Raw genomic sequence first — 18,145 nt, 5'->3', positions numbered from 1 at the left:
ACAATTTTTCTAACTATGGGTCAAATTTCCCCGTAGAACCACGCTGATTGGTACGGCTCTGCTCTTTGTGTCATACGCGGTAATGTATTCAATGGGACTGGCCCTCATCATCTGGTTCCGCGGCTGTGACCCGGGATTGCTTGGTGACATTGAAAGCATTGATCAGGTGAGCACAAGCAATTTTTGTGATTTCGAATATTCTTGCATTAGGTTCGAGATGCGGGGGATTCTCGTAACTAAGCCCAGCCTTTACGTGTCACAAAACGTTTCCCGCATTGGTATTTTGGCGTCGGTACCGATGATCGGAGGCAATTTTCTGTATAGATTGTACTGCAATCGGTTCGGAAGCTTTATATTTGTTTTTGAAAGGTTGTGCTCTTTTTATACGCAATTTTATGCGTGTTTAGGGAAACCTAAATATTAAATGTTGGGCCAAAATTCAGCTGTATAGCGATATTGCCAGCAAGACCGTCTATGAAGATAACCCGGATGTTGAATGGTTTTCCGCGAATTTTCTATTTCATGTTGTATGTAGCTGTACTCAATCGGCCTTGACCTCAAGGTGCTGCCTGTATTTTGAACAACTATACTAGGCTAGATTGTGTTGGGGCATTTCGGGCTTTCACATTCAGTATCTATGTACAGTCTTTGTCAATATTTTCTAGGCCATGCCAAGAGTTCATCGGCCACAAAAGATCCAAAGTACAAGCTCATGTCTCGAGCAAGGCTGAAACATTTTAAGCCTGAGAGGTTCAGGAAACACCTTTTTTTTACAGTCAAAAAATATTTTGTTCATAGATAAACGCTAAGTTTTTGCACTGAATTTTTGCGCTCCTAAGACCATTCGCCTGACCTAAAAACGTTTGACCAAAACTGTACATGCTTGTTTAGAGTTGTAGACTAAATCTCTTCGTAGTCCTCGTAATTACAAACCTTCTACTACTTTCCGAATATTAAAAAATGTGTTAGAACTGTTTGGACATTTCAACCTGGAATACAACTTTCTAAAGGGCGATAATGCAGATGGCAAATTCTATTGGATTTTTGTATTATCCATTGTTACTTCTCAACATTACCGAATAGTAAGCCGCGGGCAAGACATGAACTTTTTTTCTACGATTGCGGTAAGCATGGGGTTTACCTTTCTACCTACAGAACAATCTACAATGAACGCAGACAGTAAGACATGTTGTGGTAACGGAGAAACTACAGAATGATGGCTCCTCTGCTATTTCAAATAGATTTGAAAATACCCGAGATGAAGGCGGAGCTTTGTAAGATGACCTACAATTTGACTCCCGCTCCACACTGAGCATTTAAGAGTTGAGCACACCCTTTCTGACGGTAAAAAGTGGAATTTAGTATTGACTTCTTACGGCTCAGTATGTATGGATAGCAGGTTTTGACTGGGGAATTGTTCACCTTAATTTCATGCATTCATTATCTAACCCCAAACTTGAAACGAACATTCTGCACATTTCTACTCAAGGCATTGCACTGATCTCGGCCCGATTGTGAACTGAGCACGATATCAATACTTTACACCGCATACTCAGTACATTTTGGCAGCCATGTCATAGCACATAATGAACCCAATGCTTCAAAGTCCACAAATGCCTGGACGCATTAATACCTAGGAACCCTCGATGAACTTAACACAATCTTACTGTTACCTGTGGTAAAAAACCTTCACGATTTTGCCACCCCTTTGTGTATCTTATGCACAGTCACCTTCGAAATTAACTTAACGTTATTTACCATACATAAGGGAAGAGTCGGTAATGGTAGCTGTAACTCTGCCATGCACACACTGCCGAATCAACAGCATAAAACAGGGTTTCTATATTAGTGATTGGTTACATAATTAAGCATTTTTCAGCGTACCTTTGAATTAGAACGTATAAATTGATATAGCGTACAGCAAAGCGGAACTAAGCAATTGGAACACATTTAATATCTGCTGCTATTGTTTGCACGCGTGCAGTGTTGGTTTTAGAGTACACCCTATTCATGGCTTACTCGCAAGTGGAATTGACTATGGACTACTGGTTGCAATTGAAGTTCTACAAACAATAGAGTCATCATCATCATCATCATCATCATCATGATTATCAGCATCAGCCTGTCTCCGCCCACTGCGGGGCGGAGATAGGCTGATAAATCTCCGTTTATTTCGGTCCTGCGCTAACTGCGACCAATTTATTCCCGCAACCTTCTTGATCTCCTATGCCAACCTAAATTTCTGCCGGCCCCTGCCACGCTTGCCTTCTCTAGGAATCCACTGTGTTACCCTAGTATTACGCTATTAAAATACAGAACTATCGCAAACAAATTAGCCGTGTACTTGATCGCTTCAATGCTTGGTGACCACCCGGGACCTGGCGGTCGCGGCGGCCCTCTGGACCGCCCCAAACCCCCTCACCTAACATTGAGTATTAATAAAGTTGTTTCTCTCTCTCTCTCTCTCAGTGGAGATGTCGGCGAAAAAATATAGTCTCCTTACACCCCTGCCCGTAAACTTATTTCTTCTCTCTTACGTCCAACCCTTACACTCTTCCTCTTCCTTCTCGCTCCTGTCATGACAAACGCGATGGAAGTTTGCTCAAGTCGATTCAATTTTCCTGTTGATTTGAATGATTGATGATTGCTAGTGGTACCCTTTTGTATAGGGGTCATTACGTGTCACCTCTCAAAAAAACTAATATGCCTATGTTTTGTACTCTTCGTTTAATACTAGCGCTGCTGAACATGCCTAAACAAACTTATTAGGCACAAAATACCTATTATTCTGTTACAAGTGGAGCTGTCCTAGGCAATAATCCATTTTCTGCTTTTCGTCCACAAGCATTCTAATCTTCTTTTCCTCGTCTCTACAGCATTCAAGTTTACTCCCTCTGTGCTGCCGTTAAATCATAGGGCTTCTTGAAGTCGAATATTTCTCTCATTTAAATTTGTATGGATACACTCACATTCAAACACCATGTACCGGATAGTTTTTGTTTCTTTTCCGCCGACAACGCTTCCCCATCATTTTGTGCAAACCAACACACAAAGCTCTTACTTCGCGAGCAACGCGCTCCAGCCTCGAAAGGCAAAACACTTCCCTTGGGATTATCGTAGGAATCTTCTTTTCTGGTGTGCAGTTTCTCAGCCCTTTACATGTCTAACGACGCTTTAGCTACCATTTTTTACCTGCATTTATTATTTTCTGTCTGCCTTGCCTCTTTTTGTTTACATTCGCTGTTTAGAATTCTCCACTGTTCTTTCTGTATTTCATCGTTGGTCTTCCAGCCTTCCTTAGCCCCTGCGTCAAAACTTAAAACACAAAACCCTTAGCCTAAAACCCTAAAAGCCTTAGGTACCCAAAAACCTTAGCTGTCCACCTACGTTGATTCATTGCTCTCAACCTCCTCTGAAAACACATTTTACTCGGCGCTTCGAGAACTTCGAACGACGCCCAGCCTATATCTCCCTAACAGATTCGTTACCTGTTCTTCCCATGCGCTCCTTAGGCCTGGTTCCCTGGTTCACTTCAAAGCCTGCTAGTGCGTTTGATTTTAAGCAGCGTACTGCGTTCGCAAACGTAAGACCCGGAACCATTACTCGTTTCCACATTTATCCCACTACTTCATAGTTGTTATACCCCCACAGAGCTCTATGCTTCATTATAGCTGCTTTTCGCCTTCCCTAACCGGTAAATTGCTCCTCGTGAGTTTTTAAGTAGTTATCCCCTTCGTTTATCCACGCTCCCACATATTTCTATTACTTTACTTTGGGTAATTCGCCATGCTGAATTGAGCCTGCGTCAGCGCTAGTGTCATTGAAAATCATTATTCTTTATTTTTCTGGGATGAATTTTAACCTCAGGTAGATGGCTTCCTGACCGCTAATAATTATGAGCCGTTGCATATCGGTCTGGTTATCAGCTAAAAGAAAAATGTCTGCGTATAACATTCCCTCAATACGCTGTTCTACAACTTCGCCTTGCAACGTAACCATTAGGTTAAACACTCATTGTCTTCCTTTTAGTTTTTTTTTATTCTGCCATGCAAAGTATAAACAGTATTGAATTTAAAGGGCATCCCTGTTTCATTCCCCATGGGTCTTGACCTGCTGTGGGCATTTCTGTTCTTCCCTGCAAGGTGCACTCTATTATCTTTATAGATTGCCGTTAGGAACTGCATTAACTCGTCATCTAATCCCTGGAGTTTCAACATTCTTCACAGCAGCTCTCTGTTTACGTTGTAATATGCCCCTTTTATGTCCAAAAGCGGAAGTCGTAATGGTCTATTCTGCGTTTTCACAATTACAAAGCATTGTGTTACCACGAACAACTTATCGTCCAATCGCCTGTTTTGTCTAAATTCATCGTGTAGTTCCAAGTATTTCGTTTTCTTCCATCCCGTGGCCACCCTCTACTGATTGTAGGCGACTTTAATGCCCATCATACCGAGTGGGGATACAAGCGGGACACCGTTAAGGGTCGTACCTTTTGACTAGACGCCAAACAAGAAGGTTTCAGCCTTGTTACAGACCCATTGTACCCAACCCGTATCGGCAATAGTGTGAGTGAAGACACGACGCCTGACCTATGCTTCACTAAAAACATGCGGAGAGAGGCCACGTGCCTTAGCACGCAAGAAGATCTTGGTAGCGACCATTACATCGTAGCCATCACAAGCGTTTTCGGTGGCGTTACGCATAAATCTGGAAAAACGCTTCGACTGGTCGACTGGGACGCGTTTCGAAAAATTCGTGCAGCAGAACGAGCTTCCCACTCTGACTAAAAATTCTACTCGGGAGCGGTAGAGATAGTCGATATTGAGGCATGGGCTGAGCAACTACGTCGAGATGCTGACACAGCTACCAAAAGTATACCCGCAGAGGCAGGCCTGTTTCAAGCAGACGCACGGCTTCTTCACATGTGGGAGGCCAAGAACAGTCTACGACATCGACTCAGCAAATATAAACTAAATCGCAACCTGCGTCGTCGGCTTGCCCGACTTGATAGGGAAATCGAAGACTATACTCAGCAACTCTTGCGACAAAATTGGCCCGCGGCTTGTGATCGCATGGAGAAAGAGATCAGGATGGCTAAGACATGGCGGATCATGCGTTGTCTAATAGACCCTGACAAAAGTAAGACCACGCAACGACACAATCTAAATATTGTCCTCCACAAATTTAACGGAACCAACAAACAGCTTCTCCAGGCCCTTCAGGATCTCTACATTGCCCCTTCGGTTGCCGAAACGCTCCCCCCTTACTCGGGCAGTGATAACGCCTTCCTCGTCGGTCCCATCACCTTAAGCGAGGTACGGGATGCCGTTGCGGCCCTCCGGATCGGCTCAGCGCCGGGGCCGGACAGCATAACAAATAAGATACTCCGTAACCTACATGACGACTCCATCGAGACTCTCACGCGCTATTGTAACGTGTGTTTGAACCCGGGCCACATCCCCGCTCAATGGAAACCGGCCAGCGTCACCATGGTTGGCTTGCGCTTCTAACTCTCGACACAGCATGTGATGCTTCGACTGAAACACGCCGTTATCGACGGAGCGCGCTCCTCGTCAACAAATAATCGTGCCGTCCTAGGGCTCGACCTCGTTAAAGCCTTTGATAACGTCAAAAATTCGGCAATCCTAGAGAATCTCAACAGCCCTGGGGGTCTGGAAGAGGGTGTACAACTACATTCGCAATTTCTTCACCGATCTAACAGCTACTATCAGGATTGCTGGACTTAAATCAGACAAAATTTACCTGGGCAGTAGGGGAACCCCCCAGAGCTAGGTTCTTTCCCCCTTCCTCTTCAACGTGGCAATGATCGGTCTGCACAATCTCCTGAATAGCATAAACGAGCTCCAGCATAGTCTTTACGCCGACGATGTAACACTGCGGGTGTGCGGGGGTAGTGACGGTCACATTGAGGACACTCTCCAGCAAGCCATAAACACAGTCGAAAAATACGTTACACCCCGGGGCCTCAGCTGCTCACCCGAAAAATCAGAGCTTCTTTTCTACCGTACCACCAGTAGAGAGAGGAAATCTACTTCCACTCCCCCTTCAATCCAACTTTTTGCCGCCAGTTCGCACCCCATTCCCATCGTCTCGTGTATTCGCGTTCTGGGACTTAGAATACAAGGCAATGGACATAATTCCGAATCCTTGCTAGCGCTCGAAAAAGTTGTGCACCAAACAACCAGGCTAATATCTATGATACCTGGTCACAACCACGGAAATGAAAAAAGCTAACTTCCTACGCATCATACAGGTCTTTGTAGTAAGTCGGGTGACGTACGCCACTCCGTACCTCCGACTACAGCGTGAAAAGGAAATTAAAATAGACGCTCTCCTCCTCAGAGCCTACAAACGGGCAATCGGTCTCCCACTAAACACGTCCACAGAGCGATTTCAGGCCCTGGGCCTTACAAACAGTTTAGATGCCCTCATCGATGCTCAACGGCTAGGGCAACTCGTACGGCTGACCTACAGCACAACGGGGCGCCACATACTCGACTCGCTGGGTATAGCTTACCCCCACAGTGCGCCTACTAGTTTCGCGATCCCGTCAACAATACAAGAAAATATTCAGGTCTCTCCGCTCCCGCGTAATATGCATCCTACACATAACAAGGAGCGGCGAGAGGAGAGCCCGTGCCCTACAAAGATGCTTTGCGAAAGTCTAGAACGTTGCCTATGCGGACGCGGCTGATTACGCTGGTCGCGAAGCAGTGGCCATAGCGGTGGTCAACAATGAGGACAACACCATCGCCTCCTACACTATCCGACCGAGAGACTCGGTGGAATCAAGACAATCATCAGCGACTCCAAATCAGCAATCCTAAATTTCTCACGAGGACACATATCAAGGGAGGCGTTCGTAATCCTGAATTCTGGTCTCCACCTCGAAAGCCGGACAGGCAAGGTAAACTTCATTTGGACCCCCGCCCACTCCGGCCTTGCAGGGAACGAGTCTACTGAGCGAGCGGACGGCACTTCCGATGCGGAACTCGTCCCCATGTCAGGCAGGGACCGTCTATTGTCGTACAGTGACATCACCGGTGATTATCGGTTAGGCAGGGCCCGCTTCCCACCCGCGCACCCATCTCTCAGTAAGCGGCATTCCGTGGTCTGGCGACTGCTACTGACCCACTTGTATCCAAGCCCACTTGTGTGTAGCTCTTGCTACCCAGGGCTCTACACCCCTGAGTGTCATAGATGTCAGGAACGAGCGGGCCTGGCGCACATATTATGGCAGTGTCCGCAGGCGATCACAAATGGCCCCACAATCACTAACAGTGAGCAGCGGGGGACCGTGCTGCTCAGCTCCAGCCCGGAAGATCAACTCTGGGCTGTCCAGCTGGCTGAGGACGCTGCCAGAGCCCAAGGGCCCCCGGCCGACCACTAAGCAACACAGCCGGCAAACTGAATAAAGTTTACACTCTCTCGCCCTCTCCATCCAAGCAATAATTTCTTATTTTATCGCCTGCAATGCGAATGTAGACACCACTCACGTTAATTGGAGCCGTCTGTATGAATCAATACTGGCATTGTTGCATCTGCCTTTATATACTAACTTCCTTATAGTTTCTAGCCAATCCTTCGGTGTTTGGTGTGTATCACCTTGTCTATTGGCCTCATAAACGATGCATTACTTTTACGTCCAAGCAGGTTTATAAGCTGCATTGATATTCCATCCGGGCCCACTGCTGTTTGGGAGGAAACGTTTTGCTCTGCTTTTTTTCCAGTCAAGGTTGCTCAAACTTATTTCCTTCCTGCAGCCTTCAGTGACGCTGATGTTATGGGTGCAGGCTTGCTTACCTCTATTTCCCTAAACTTCACAACAATCACTCGATGAAAATGCGCCAACGTGTGGCCTCCTTCAAAATGTTTCCCCTTCTCACCAATCAAGAATTTCTGGTGGATATTGTTTTTTGAGCTTACTAATATAGTAATTTTACATGGTTCTGAAACTTCTTGGATGCGCTTTTGTCCTTATATATTTCTGCCATTCATTCTTCGCTATTCTGCTTCATCGTTGCTTGCAACATTTTCGGCACTTCTAGTTTCTTCCAAGGTAAATGTCCCATTTCTTCCTTCACTATCTCCCGCTGGATACCAGTTCTTTTTACCTCTCTATCTACTGATGAATTTTTTCGCTGCTCCATAGCCTCTTTTATTTCCTTATTCCCCTAGATTCTCGGCTTTCTCTTCCATTTCCGTCGGTTTCGCTGCTTGGCTTTATTTATCTCATCCTTTATGAACGTGATCATTTCGTCGTAATCGCAATTTTTGTCTGGGTACCTATTGATTTCATCTTCCATCATATCAGTGATGACCTTTAACTGTACATTTTTCAAGTTATTTGCTCAGGTTGTGCCAATTTCAAATTTTCTCCGGGTTGCGCCTCCCAACTGCAAGGTAAGCCGCTTGTGGTCGCTTCCTAAGCTCGTTTCCCTTTTCATCTATCTTTATTTCCCGCGACCTTTCGTATAATGTCTCGGACACTAGACTATGGTCATACTTAATTCTATTACCGCTTTCCCACGTTAGTCGTCCGTCACACTTGGTTTCTGTGTTTACAATTACTAGCCGGTTTTCCTGACAGATCTATCACTAGAGAACCGTTCTGATCTGTGCGTCCATCCAAATCTTCGATGTGGGCATTCATATCTGCCGTACAGTTTATGTAAATGACATCATAAATATAGAAGGTCCGCAAGAACTTGTAATCGATGCGAGAGACGCTAACGTATTCTTCACATCTGATAATATAATTAAACTTCACACAATGGGAAATGTTTACTTGGAACAATTATCAAATTGGTTATTAGATAATAAATTGCAACTTAACGCTACAAAGACAACTTACATAAAATTAGGCCGTACAATAAAAATGTCCAGAAAGAAATCCCGATTATATTCAACGGAACCAAGCCAAACCGAGAGACAGAACAGAAGTTTTTAGGTGTTTGGTTTCAAGAACAACTTTCGCGGAATACGCATATTCCTCACCTGTCCGGCGAACTCTCTAAAAGTATAGGTCTCACATATAGAATCGGCCATTTGTTACCACTATGGTTGAAAGAAAACTTACATAATGCTCTCATTTATTCGAAACTATGTTACGGGATTTTGGTGTGGGGGACCACAACTAAAACTAATTATAACATGCTCATTGTATTGCAAAAAAGAATTTTGCGCATATATTTAGATCATCATGGCTCTTGCGCAGATTCGAGGACAAGTCCTTTATTTACTGAATATTATATGCTTCGAGCTGACCAAATCTATTACATGAAGGTTGTGCACACCATTTATAAGCAAAAGACCCACAATCAAGCTAACAATAAATCTTCTGGCTACCATCTCAGGCATACAATACGGCACACTCCAAAATTAAGAACGAACTATGGTGAGCAATCTTTCCTGTACCAGTCAACTGAAATATTAAATAAATTGGGAAAAAAATTATACTTAAACGTCATTGAACTTATGTTTAAAAACAGGTCAAAGAAGGGTTAATTAAGCAAAACGCTTGCAATACTGATATACAATTAAGGGTTTGAAATATATGTCCAGATTTTCCCCTAAAGGTAGAAATTAAAAACAATTACAAACAAAAACACATTCATACGTAATTGTGACATAGTACTGTAACTGATGAAACTTCATGTGTACGAATTACTGCGTTTATATTTACACTGTGATTCTTCTGTGACTTTTAGACCTATGCTTTTTACAATACATAGGAAATGTAGAAATGACTTTTCTTTGTGCTATTTCTCTATTACAATTGTGCTAATACGCTTAAATTTGTGAACAGCCGTGTTATTAGGTAGTTTTAGAATAGGGGGCTCCAACGCTCTGGCCCCCCAGCGTCTTGGGGCGTCGCACTGCTCATGCGCAGAACCCAAGCCCTCCTTGGTGTTTTGGGTTTGCGTCTAGCGCGCACGCTACTTTGCTGAAATAGCGGGCGCCCAAAACTGGAGTTTGCGTTCTTGCGTCGCTCTCGCAGCGAGCGAGATTGCGCGTGACCATGGCTGAAGCGAAACCTGCGGCTCGTTCCTCGACTCACCCGATGAACTACGACGATCGCTGAGCTGAATTTGTAGATTCCGCGCGTTGTTCGCAAGAAATGGATGAAGCAGGCAATCTGCCTTCGGAAGCAGTCCGCGCACACGCCGGCCGTGCCTCCCAGCTCGGCACACTCAGCGGCTCGAACCGGCGCAGACCACGGTAGCAACCGCTTGTCGCTGCTCTTCCCAATCAATCTGATCGCTAAAAATAAGTTTCACATACGAGAAAGAAGGTGTTAGTGTAGCGAAAAATTGTGCTAGGGATTGTTATCAGGGCTTATTTCAAAAGCGGTGATCAGATATCTGCCGCAATCCTAAGCCTACGCTAACCGGCCGCGGAGGTTCGGTGGTCCCCCTCACGCCGCGCATGGCCTCCGCGATCACGCCGCGCACTTGAGCAAAACGCGCGCGAGGGAATCTCGGAGGACATGCGCCGCGGCGCGCGGTGCGGCGAGCGGCCGAGAGATGGCGCTACCTGCGGGGAAGCATCGAAACAGGCTACGCAGATGTCTTGGCCACCGATCGCTTAAACGGCAGTTATAGCTTAAATAAAGTTCCAGATGCGAGAAAGGGGGTGATATTGTGGTGAAAAGTTGTATTACGGATTGTCATTCGCGGTTGCACAGAGAGATGCGATGAAATATCCGCCAGGATGCTAAGCCTAAAGTTCCCATCACCCGAGCTGACCCGAGCAACACAAGCCGGTTGCGGGCTGTTGGGGACGCCCCTCTTCTAAAACTCGCCGCGCGCGAGCGCCTTGCGATTGGGTTCCCCTAACTTCTTGGGGGCCCCCAACGCCGGCTTGCCCTATTCTAAAACTCTCTATTATGTACGCTCTAAATCGGGTGGCTGAGGCCTCTGTCATGCCACGTCCGCCTTTAGTCTAAGCCTCCCCTTGGTTTTGCCCAAAAATAAAAGTCAAATACAGAAATACTCAGATATCTCCAACTAAGATTATTTCACCCGAATCTTTTAACTTGCTTACATCTCTTCTCAAACAGTTTGCAATTTCCTCATTTCCTTCCCTAGCTCTGCTTCTGGCCCACAAATACGCAACTCCTAACCGTTTATTTCCCCCCTCTGTGGTGCCTCTAACGCACACATGTTCTTTACAGCTTTCACGCACTCTCTGCCAGTCGGTCTTTTGTTTATTACGCATTGCATCACTTCCACCTCTCTTCATTCCTGTGGTCCTGTTGCTACCTTCCCAGACATAATTGCCTATGACCTGTGGGGCTTCTAGGACTCCGAGGTCAGTCTCTGCTAAAGCGTACTCGTCTATTCCTTCCCGTTCAAGCTGGTTTGAATTTCCACCCACTTATCAGGGTTTCTGCCTGCCTGCATATTTATGTAGCTGATTAAATATTTATTTCATTCGTTTTTCCCTTTCCGTTTACGGCGTCTATTTTTGTCTTTTACAAAATTGTTCGGTCCATTGTTTCCACTTAAATCGCTTCTGTCAACGTTCTTAGTTACGTCTGTACGTTCTCCATTTAGCTATAGGCCTGGCTGCCTCCCAGCGTTGAGTGTGCATGTGTCCCCTGCTTCCCCTATGTCTCCAAGTTTGCCTTCCTTATCTGCACAGGTCCCCCTAAAAAAGCTACCGCTCTCCCACCTAAGCGCCACCCAACCTTGTTTCCTAGCCTGAGGCTGAAGTGCATTCCGTCCCACTGAAAAGCTTGCCTATGTCCAATGCTGTCCACTACCCTGTTCACGTCTATCACTTCAAGCCCAAGTTCCCTGCCGCGCCTCCTGATCTCGCTGTTTTCGGTGTGCACGGTGTGCACGGGCCTTTTCGGTGTGCACGCCCTGCTTTGTCAACTCCGGCACGCTGCACACTGCAATCAGTACATTTTGGGCCGTTGCCCGCAATTTGTTTACGCCTTTCACTATCTCTTGAGCAAGCTTTCCGTCCTCCCCCTTGAGAACATCATTAGGCCTTGCGGCAATAAGCACAAGGTTTCTAGCCTTGCTAGACAAGGCCATTCCCTCTTTCCCATTTGCCATCACCGTCTGCGTCGTCTGACCGGGCAAACAACCCACCTTCACACGCTTATCCCCGTCTACCCTTTCGACTATTGCAGCGCTGCTCCTCTTCATGTTAGACTCTCCCGCAATGATTACCGCGCTATCTGCCACGTGCTGCTGGTATTGGTACCCTGCTTATCGACTGGTTTTGCTGGCCTATCTTGAAGCACGTGGGAGTAGCTGCTGCCTTTCGTATCTTCCGCCCCCTGGGTCACGTCGGTTCCGCTCCGCTGCATGGGCCGAGGCGCTCGTCATGTTTTGTCGAAATGACGATCCTTTCTAGCTACCTTTCAGCTGCTTCTAACCTTCCCTCCTCAGCCCTTCGTTCCTCGCGTTCGTTACTTAACGCTGCATCCAGTTATCAAACCCACTTAGCTGACCCCAGGTTATGCACTTCTTCGCGTTCTAGCCACGCACTACTACGCATAAACGACACGTACCTGCCCATTCGTCTGCCTCGCCACAATCTCGGTGAAGCTCCTCTGCATCTACTTGCGCGTACAGCTACCACACTGTACCAGCTTTCCACTTGTATTTGTCATTGCTTATGGTTTGTAAAACAGCGACTAAAGCCATGCACTAGCAAGACGAAACTTGTTGCCTCCACACACCTGGTACGCCCATTATTGGAATATGTGGACACCATCTGGGACCCGCACACAAAAAAATACACCGCTTGTATTGAGGGCGTTCAGAACAAAGCGCTAAGGTTTATCTATCACGCATACAGGAGGCACGTTTCTATCACCGAATTACGCAACAGGTCCGAGCTCCCAACACTTGAATCACGCCGCAAAGTTCACCGCCTCAAAACCCTGTTCAACATTGTCAATGGGCACACTAGACTAAACTATCATGACTATGTACAATATAACACAGCGCGCGAAACACGAAGGAAGCATGATAAGACAATTCTGGTTCCTCGCAGTAAAACAAACGCCCACCGTTTCTCTTTTTTTTCCAAGGACGATTAGGGACTGGAACGTTCTTTCGTACGAAGTGGTAAATGCGTCATCCTTGGATTCTTTTTTGGCTACGCCCGGTTCTAATCCTTGAACACAGAACTCAACCTGCATGTCTTATTTGAAACCCGACAACTGCTTCACTCTGGTTTGGTACATCTGAGTGTCGCTGAACCATTCAATAATATCTATTCCGACGTGTTCGCTGTTGTCTCTGCTGTTTTTTTTTGTAAGCCTGTATTTCCGCTGCTCATGTATGTTTTGTGTTGACGCCATTGAAAGCAGTTATGGCCTATATATGACTTTATTGCCTTTTTCTGTTTTGCATAAGCTACAACTAGTGCTACGCCTGTCGTACACTTTTTTCCAGTGTGTACTTTGTCATGTACATGCCAAATCGTACTGTTACGAACTTGATCCTCACACAATACAGAATTTAGTAATATTGTTTTTGTTTCTTTGTTTTTATCGTTCTTTGTATGTTCAGCATATTTGTGTTATATGTCTAAGTTATCTCTTGTTCCTCTTCTCTGTGCCGGCAGTTTGCAAAATCCATTTCACTGTTTTGTACACTCTTGCCTTGGCGCCTAAAAGGCTGCTGGCAGTATTGACCAAATAAATAAATAAATAAATCTCGGGTGAGGGGTGCTTGTGCTTTGTGGGAAAAGGGGCTAAACCCGACACAACGAGAAAGAACCGTGCAGGTAAATGCTCAGCTTCGGCTGTCCTCCACCACATCTGCCATTCCGCTGCCCTTTACTACAGAAACACGCGGTTGTCGGAGCACAAAAAAGCGCGACCGCACAGGTGGACTGCACACTGTGCAACAGTTTTCCGTCTTTCCTGGCTCGCCCACCATCTATTGGAACCTTTTGTTATTGTTACTCATGAAATGCCGTCACAAGGGCTAGGCTCAGCTGCGATTTCTTTTTGTGTTTTGGGGGGAACAATATTCTCTTCGACGCGTATTTTTTTCGTTGTACAAATATCCAGCGCAAATCGACTTTCAATAAGCAGAAAACTGCGCGGTACCAGTTATGTATTGATGTTTTGCCTCAAATATGCCTAATGACCTTTTACTCAACAATTTAGGAAAGCTTAGAGTGTGGTACAATATTTAATTGATTGCAAATGTTTAGCCCACATAATCTTCTTGTTCTAGAATTCTTGTATCAATTTGCCGCGTGGCCGAACCAACATTTTCTGGTTTAGCGAGCCGGCGGAAGCCTATCGTCTTTAAATCTATCTTTTTCAAAAAAGCAGCAAAAAAAAGAAATTAACTTTTTCAAGTGCCTCATTATATATGATTTAAAAGATTAATTAGGAAAACTAAGCGTTAGGAACAATTTTTAATGAGAAAACATTAATCCCCGATTGCTTCTTTCGGTTGCTCCTACCAGCTTGTCGCTTCAAATGAGGCTTTAGAGTTCCCCTTCGGATTATTTGCGATGTGCGGGCATTGGCGGCCAGCTTTTCTCTGCTCAATGTCACAGCCGCCGACGATTTAAATAGTTCACACTCTCTAGGGGAACCAACGTGTGCCCGGCAACCTGCCTGGCGTGCTTGTGACAATTTCGCCGCTGTCTGCCCTATGGCTGTGGAATGCACCGCGGCATGCTCCATCCACAGGCGTTGCCTATCAGCATGTACCAATATGTCTTCTTTTAGCGCCAAGCGCGCCCTATGAAACTTGCCTCAGCGATTTTGAGGTTTAGCAGCCATATCGCTCCTACAGACGCCGGCCGAGAGATAAGCTACTGCAGGCCGCAAGGAAGAAAAGGCTTACGACCAGCGAGATTGGTTTCGCCGAAACATGTCCAATATACGTGAACGAGCACCTGTGTCCCGAATTCAAAGTTCTGCTCGGCATGGCCATCGCCAAAAAGAAAGAAAAAAAAATGGAAGTTCGTATGGGTGGCTGAATCTAAGATACTCGCCAGGAAGACAGAAAACTCCAGTGTAGTTCACGTTGGTACTCGGGCTACTTAGCCAAAATAGTGTGAACACCCATTTAGCGTTGTGGGCAAACCGACAACTGCTATGGCGAACATTAGCTGCAGCACTTTAAACCTTCTCCATTGCAATGCTAGAAGCCTTAACAAAAATTTTGATTATTTAGTAACCTTAGTGTCTCGGCTCATGTTTCCATGCAACATAATAGCCATTACGGAAAATGGTTGAAAGAAAAAGAATTTATCAACATGCCTAATTATAATGTCCTTTCACTGCCTAGAACAACCGATTCGAGAGGGAGTGGTGTCGCACTTTACTTGTCTACTGCAATAAAATATAAAGAACTAAATGACATAACGGAAACAAAAAGTAAACACGAAATGATGCTTGTCGAGCTAGATGCAGAGATTACAATCGCTGTGATCTACAGGCCACCTGGCTCTCGAATACGGGTTTTTCTAAAACGGTTTGAAGAAATATTGCAACAATTTGCTACCATGAACACGAAGGTGATAATTTGCCGTGATTTCAACATTAAAGGAGTACTGACACCAAATTTTGACGCCTAAAAAATGATATAATTGGCTTCAGTAGTTTGTACACATGCCTCACAGAAATTTTGCAGCGATCCGAGGCCGGAATCACATCTAAAATCGATTTTGATTGTCCCGGCCGCGAGCTCGACAAATCGGCAGCACTAGCGAAATCGCTTTCGGCGTGACGAAACATCGGCCTGCGTGTCTGGCCGGTTCAGGGTGACGTCATATAGTCGTTTTCGGAGCCGAAAACGATATCCCGCGCTGCTGTTGCCGGTGGTATTCGTTTGGGCAGGAGACGTACGGGTGTAGCTGTGTGAGCAATGCTTGTAAACTTTGCGCACTTTGCGTGTTCGACGTCTTTGCTCTTCAGTTCGTGGCCGGCGCATGGTGTTCCCTTACACTGGTGCTGAAAACTGCGCGGTGCGCGGTGTCGACGCGCACCGCGGCGACGCGGCGGTGCGCGTCTCCGAGCTCGACCAAGTTGTGCTATGGCAAGCTCGCGGAATGCGAAGTACTGCTCGTGGAAGCCTGTCTGAGCAAATCTACGACGACGCCAAGATGCATTATTTTCCACGCGACGACATACAGCGCTACACGTGGACTGAGTTCGTGCGCGGCGGCAGCCGCAAGAACTGTCGCCCAAGCAAGCGGGCTCGGCGTTGCTCGCGTCAGCTTGGGTGTTTGGAACTTCAGGCTTACTATCGTGGCGAACATTTGATCGCCGGTATCTGTACAACTGCGAATGACCATCCCTTACACAAGTGTTCACCACACTATCATCCCCTTTTTCGGATACTGAGCTTTATTTTGGCGATAATTTCTGTTTCAGCGATCGGTGACCAAGACATCTGCCCTGGCCTGTTTTGATTCTAGCGCGCAGGTGACGCCATCTTTCGGCCGCTCGCCGCACCGCGGTGCCGGCAGTGCTGGGTCGGAGCGCCAAACCTCCGCTTCCGTTCAGCGTAGGCTTACCATCGCGGCAAATATCTGAACGCCGCTTTTAAATTCAGCGCTGATAAGAACCGCTAGCACAATTTTTCAACACACTAACATCTACTTTCTCGCATGTGGAACTTCTTTTTCGCGATCAGATTGATTAGAAGAGTGGTGACAAGCTGTTGCTATCACGGTCTGCGCCGGTTCGAACCGCAGGGATATTAAAAACGGACGACGGCGAAGACATCGCCGGCCTAATCACCTGTCCAAATAAAGTTGTTCTGTCTGTCGGGTGGCAGCGACTCATCCGAGTCGGACGATTCAGACGACATGTCGACTGCGCGGGCGAGTGCGGACCATGTACAATCGTATCAGACGATGCGGCGAACGTCCCTGACGTCACGGGTGAGACCGTGAGGTAAGGCTAACCCGCTTGCAGGCTGGCCTTCGAACGGCCATTTTCCCGCGCGGCGACCAAATCTGAAACTGGTCGAAATAAACGTGCTATAATTAATTCTGTGTTGGCGGCTGACGGCTTTCGGTTCGATTTTCGTAATTACTGGGCCAGTAGGTATTCTTTACAGCATAAAAACTGAAAGCGAGAAATTTCGTGTCAGTACTCCTTTAATACAGCAGATTGTTCAAGTACTGATTATCAAAACTTTCTCTCCTCATACGGCTTTGAAAACCACATTACACGCCCTACTAGAGTGACTGACGTCTCTTCCTCGATCATCAATCACATTCTGTCTAATTTTTTTCAGGACTCAACAGAAGCGGGCGTTATTGCGGAAAATGTCGCTGACCATTATCCTACCTACATCATTGCCCCAAACACTCGAATTTCGAAAGTTAAATCTACAATACATAAATCACAACGATGGGACTATGTAAAAGCAAGAACAATAATGCAACAAAGAAGCTTTACCGAAGATATCGATACTGATATTAACTTATTGTATGAACGTTTTTCTAAAACATTACAACAAAGCTGCATCAAAACAGCGAACAGCTCGCGAAGAGCATTGCACTTCTCAACTCCCATTTGTCCCTGGATGACAACTGACTTACTTAAAGTAATTAAAAAGAGAGCTCACTGCCTCAGTAAAATGAAACAACACAAAGATAATAATTATTATAAACAACAATATAGAATTCCGCGTAACGTGTCTCTTTCACTGATACGCAAGCAGAAAAAGATTATTATAGTAAATTAGTACTAACAAATAGCCGCAACTCGAAAGAAATCTGGCGCATCATAAACTCGGTTATAAAGCCTGCGCACAAGCTTAGCACACTTCCTCATTTGAGCGTTTTAAACTGCGACCATGCTACTCTTGCTGCGCAGTCCAATGATTTCTTTGTTAATATAGGGAACCGGATAACTAATACCTTCAGGGATGAACAAACCCCCATGCTACCTCCTCCGATTATTAATAGCTTCGCTTTCAGAGAGATAACCGCCTCAGAAATAATCAATGTGAGTAGAAATATGCAATCAAACAAGGCAATGGGTCATGACGAAATATCGATTAACTTATTAAAATATAACATTGACATTTTGTACTACCCGCTGGAAAAAATATTTAATAAATCTTTTTTGACTGGAGCTTACCCGTAGCAGCTAAAAATTGGGAGAGTAGTG

At 45.7% G+C, this 18,145-nt stretch overlaps 1 protein-coding gene across 2 annotated transcripts in view; it reads left to right on the top strand.

The window, feature by feature from the left end:
• Positions 1 to 18,145, top strand: part of LOC144151707 (sodium/iodide cotransporter-like) — a 78,435-nt gene that overhangs the window by 39,134 nt on the left and 21,156 nt on the right. For both annotated transcript variants that reach the window (XM_077682827.1, XM_077682828.1), the window contains one exon: positions 37 to 166. In XM_077682827.1, coding sequence (XP_077538953.1) covers positions 37 to 166 — 130 coding nt within the window. The remainder of the gene's footprint in view (positions 1 to 36; positions 167 to 18,145) is intronic.

The sequence above is a fragment of the Haemaphysalis longicornis genome, unplaced genomic scaffold, assembly GCF_048455015.1.
Source record: "Haemaphysalis longicornis isolate Haplotype H1 unplaced genomic scaffold, Haemaphysalis longicornis Haplotype H1 scaffold_9, whole genome shotgun sequence".
In the NCBI taxonomy this organism is placed as follows: Eukaryota; Metazoa; Arthropoda; class Arachnida; order Ixodida; family Ixodidae; genus Haemaphysalis; species Haemaphysalis longicornis.
Note: the sequence above shows the minus strand (reverse complement) of the source record. Positions and strands in the feature narration are given on the sequence as shown.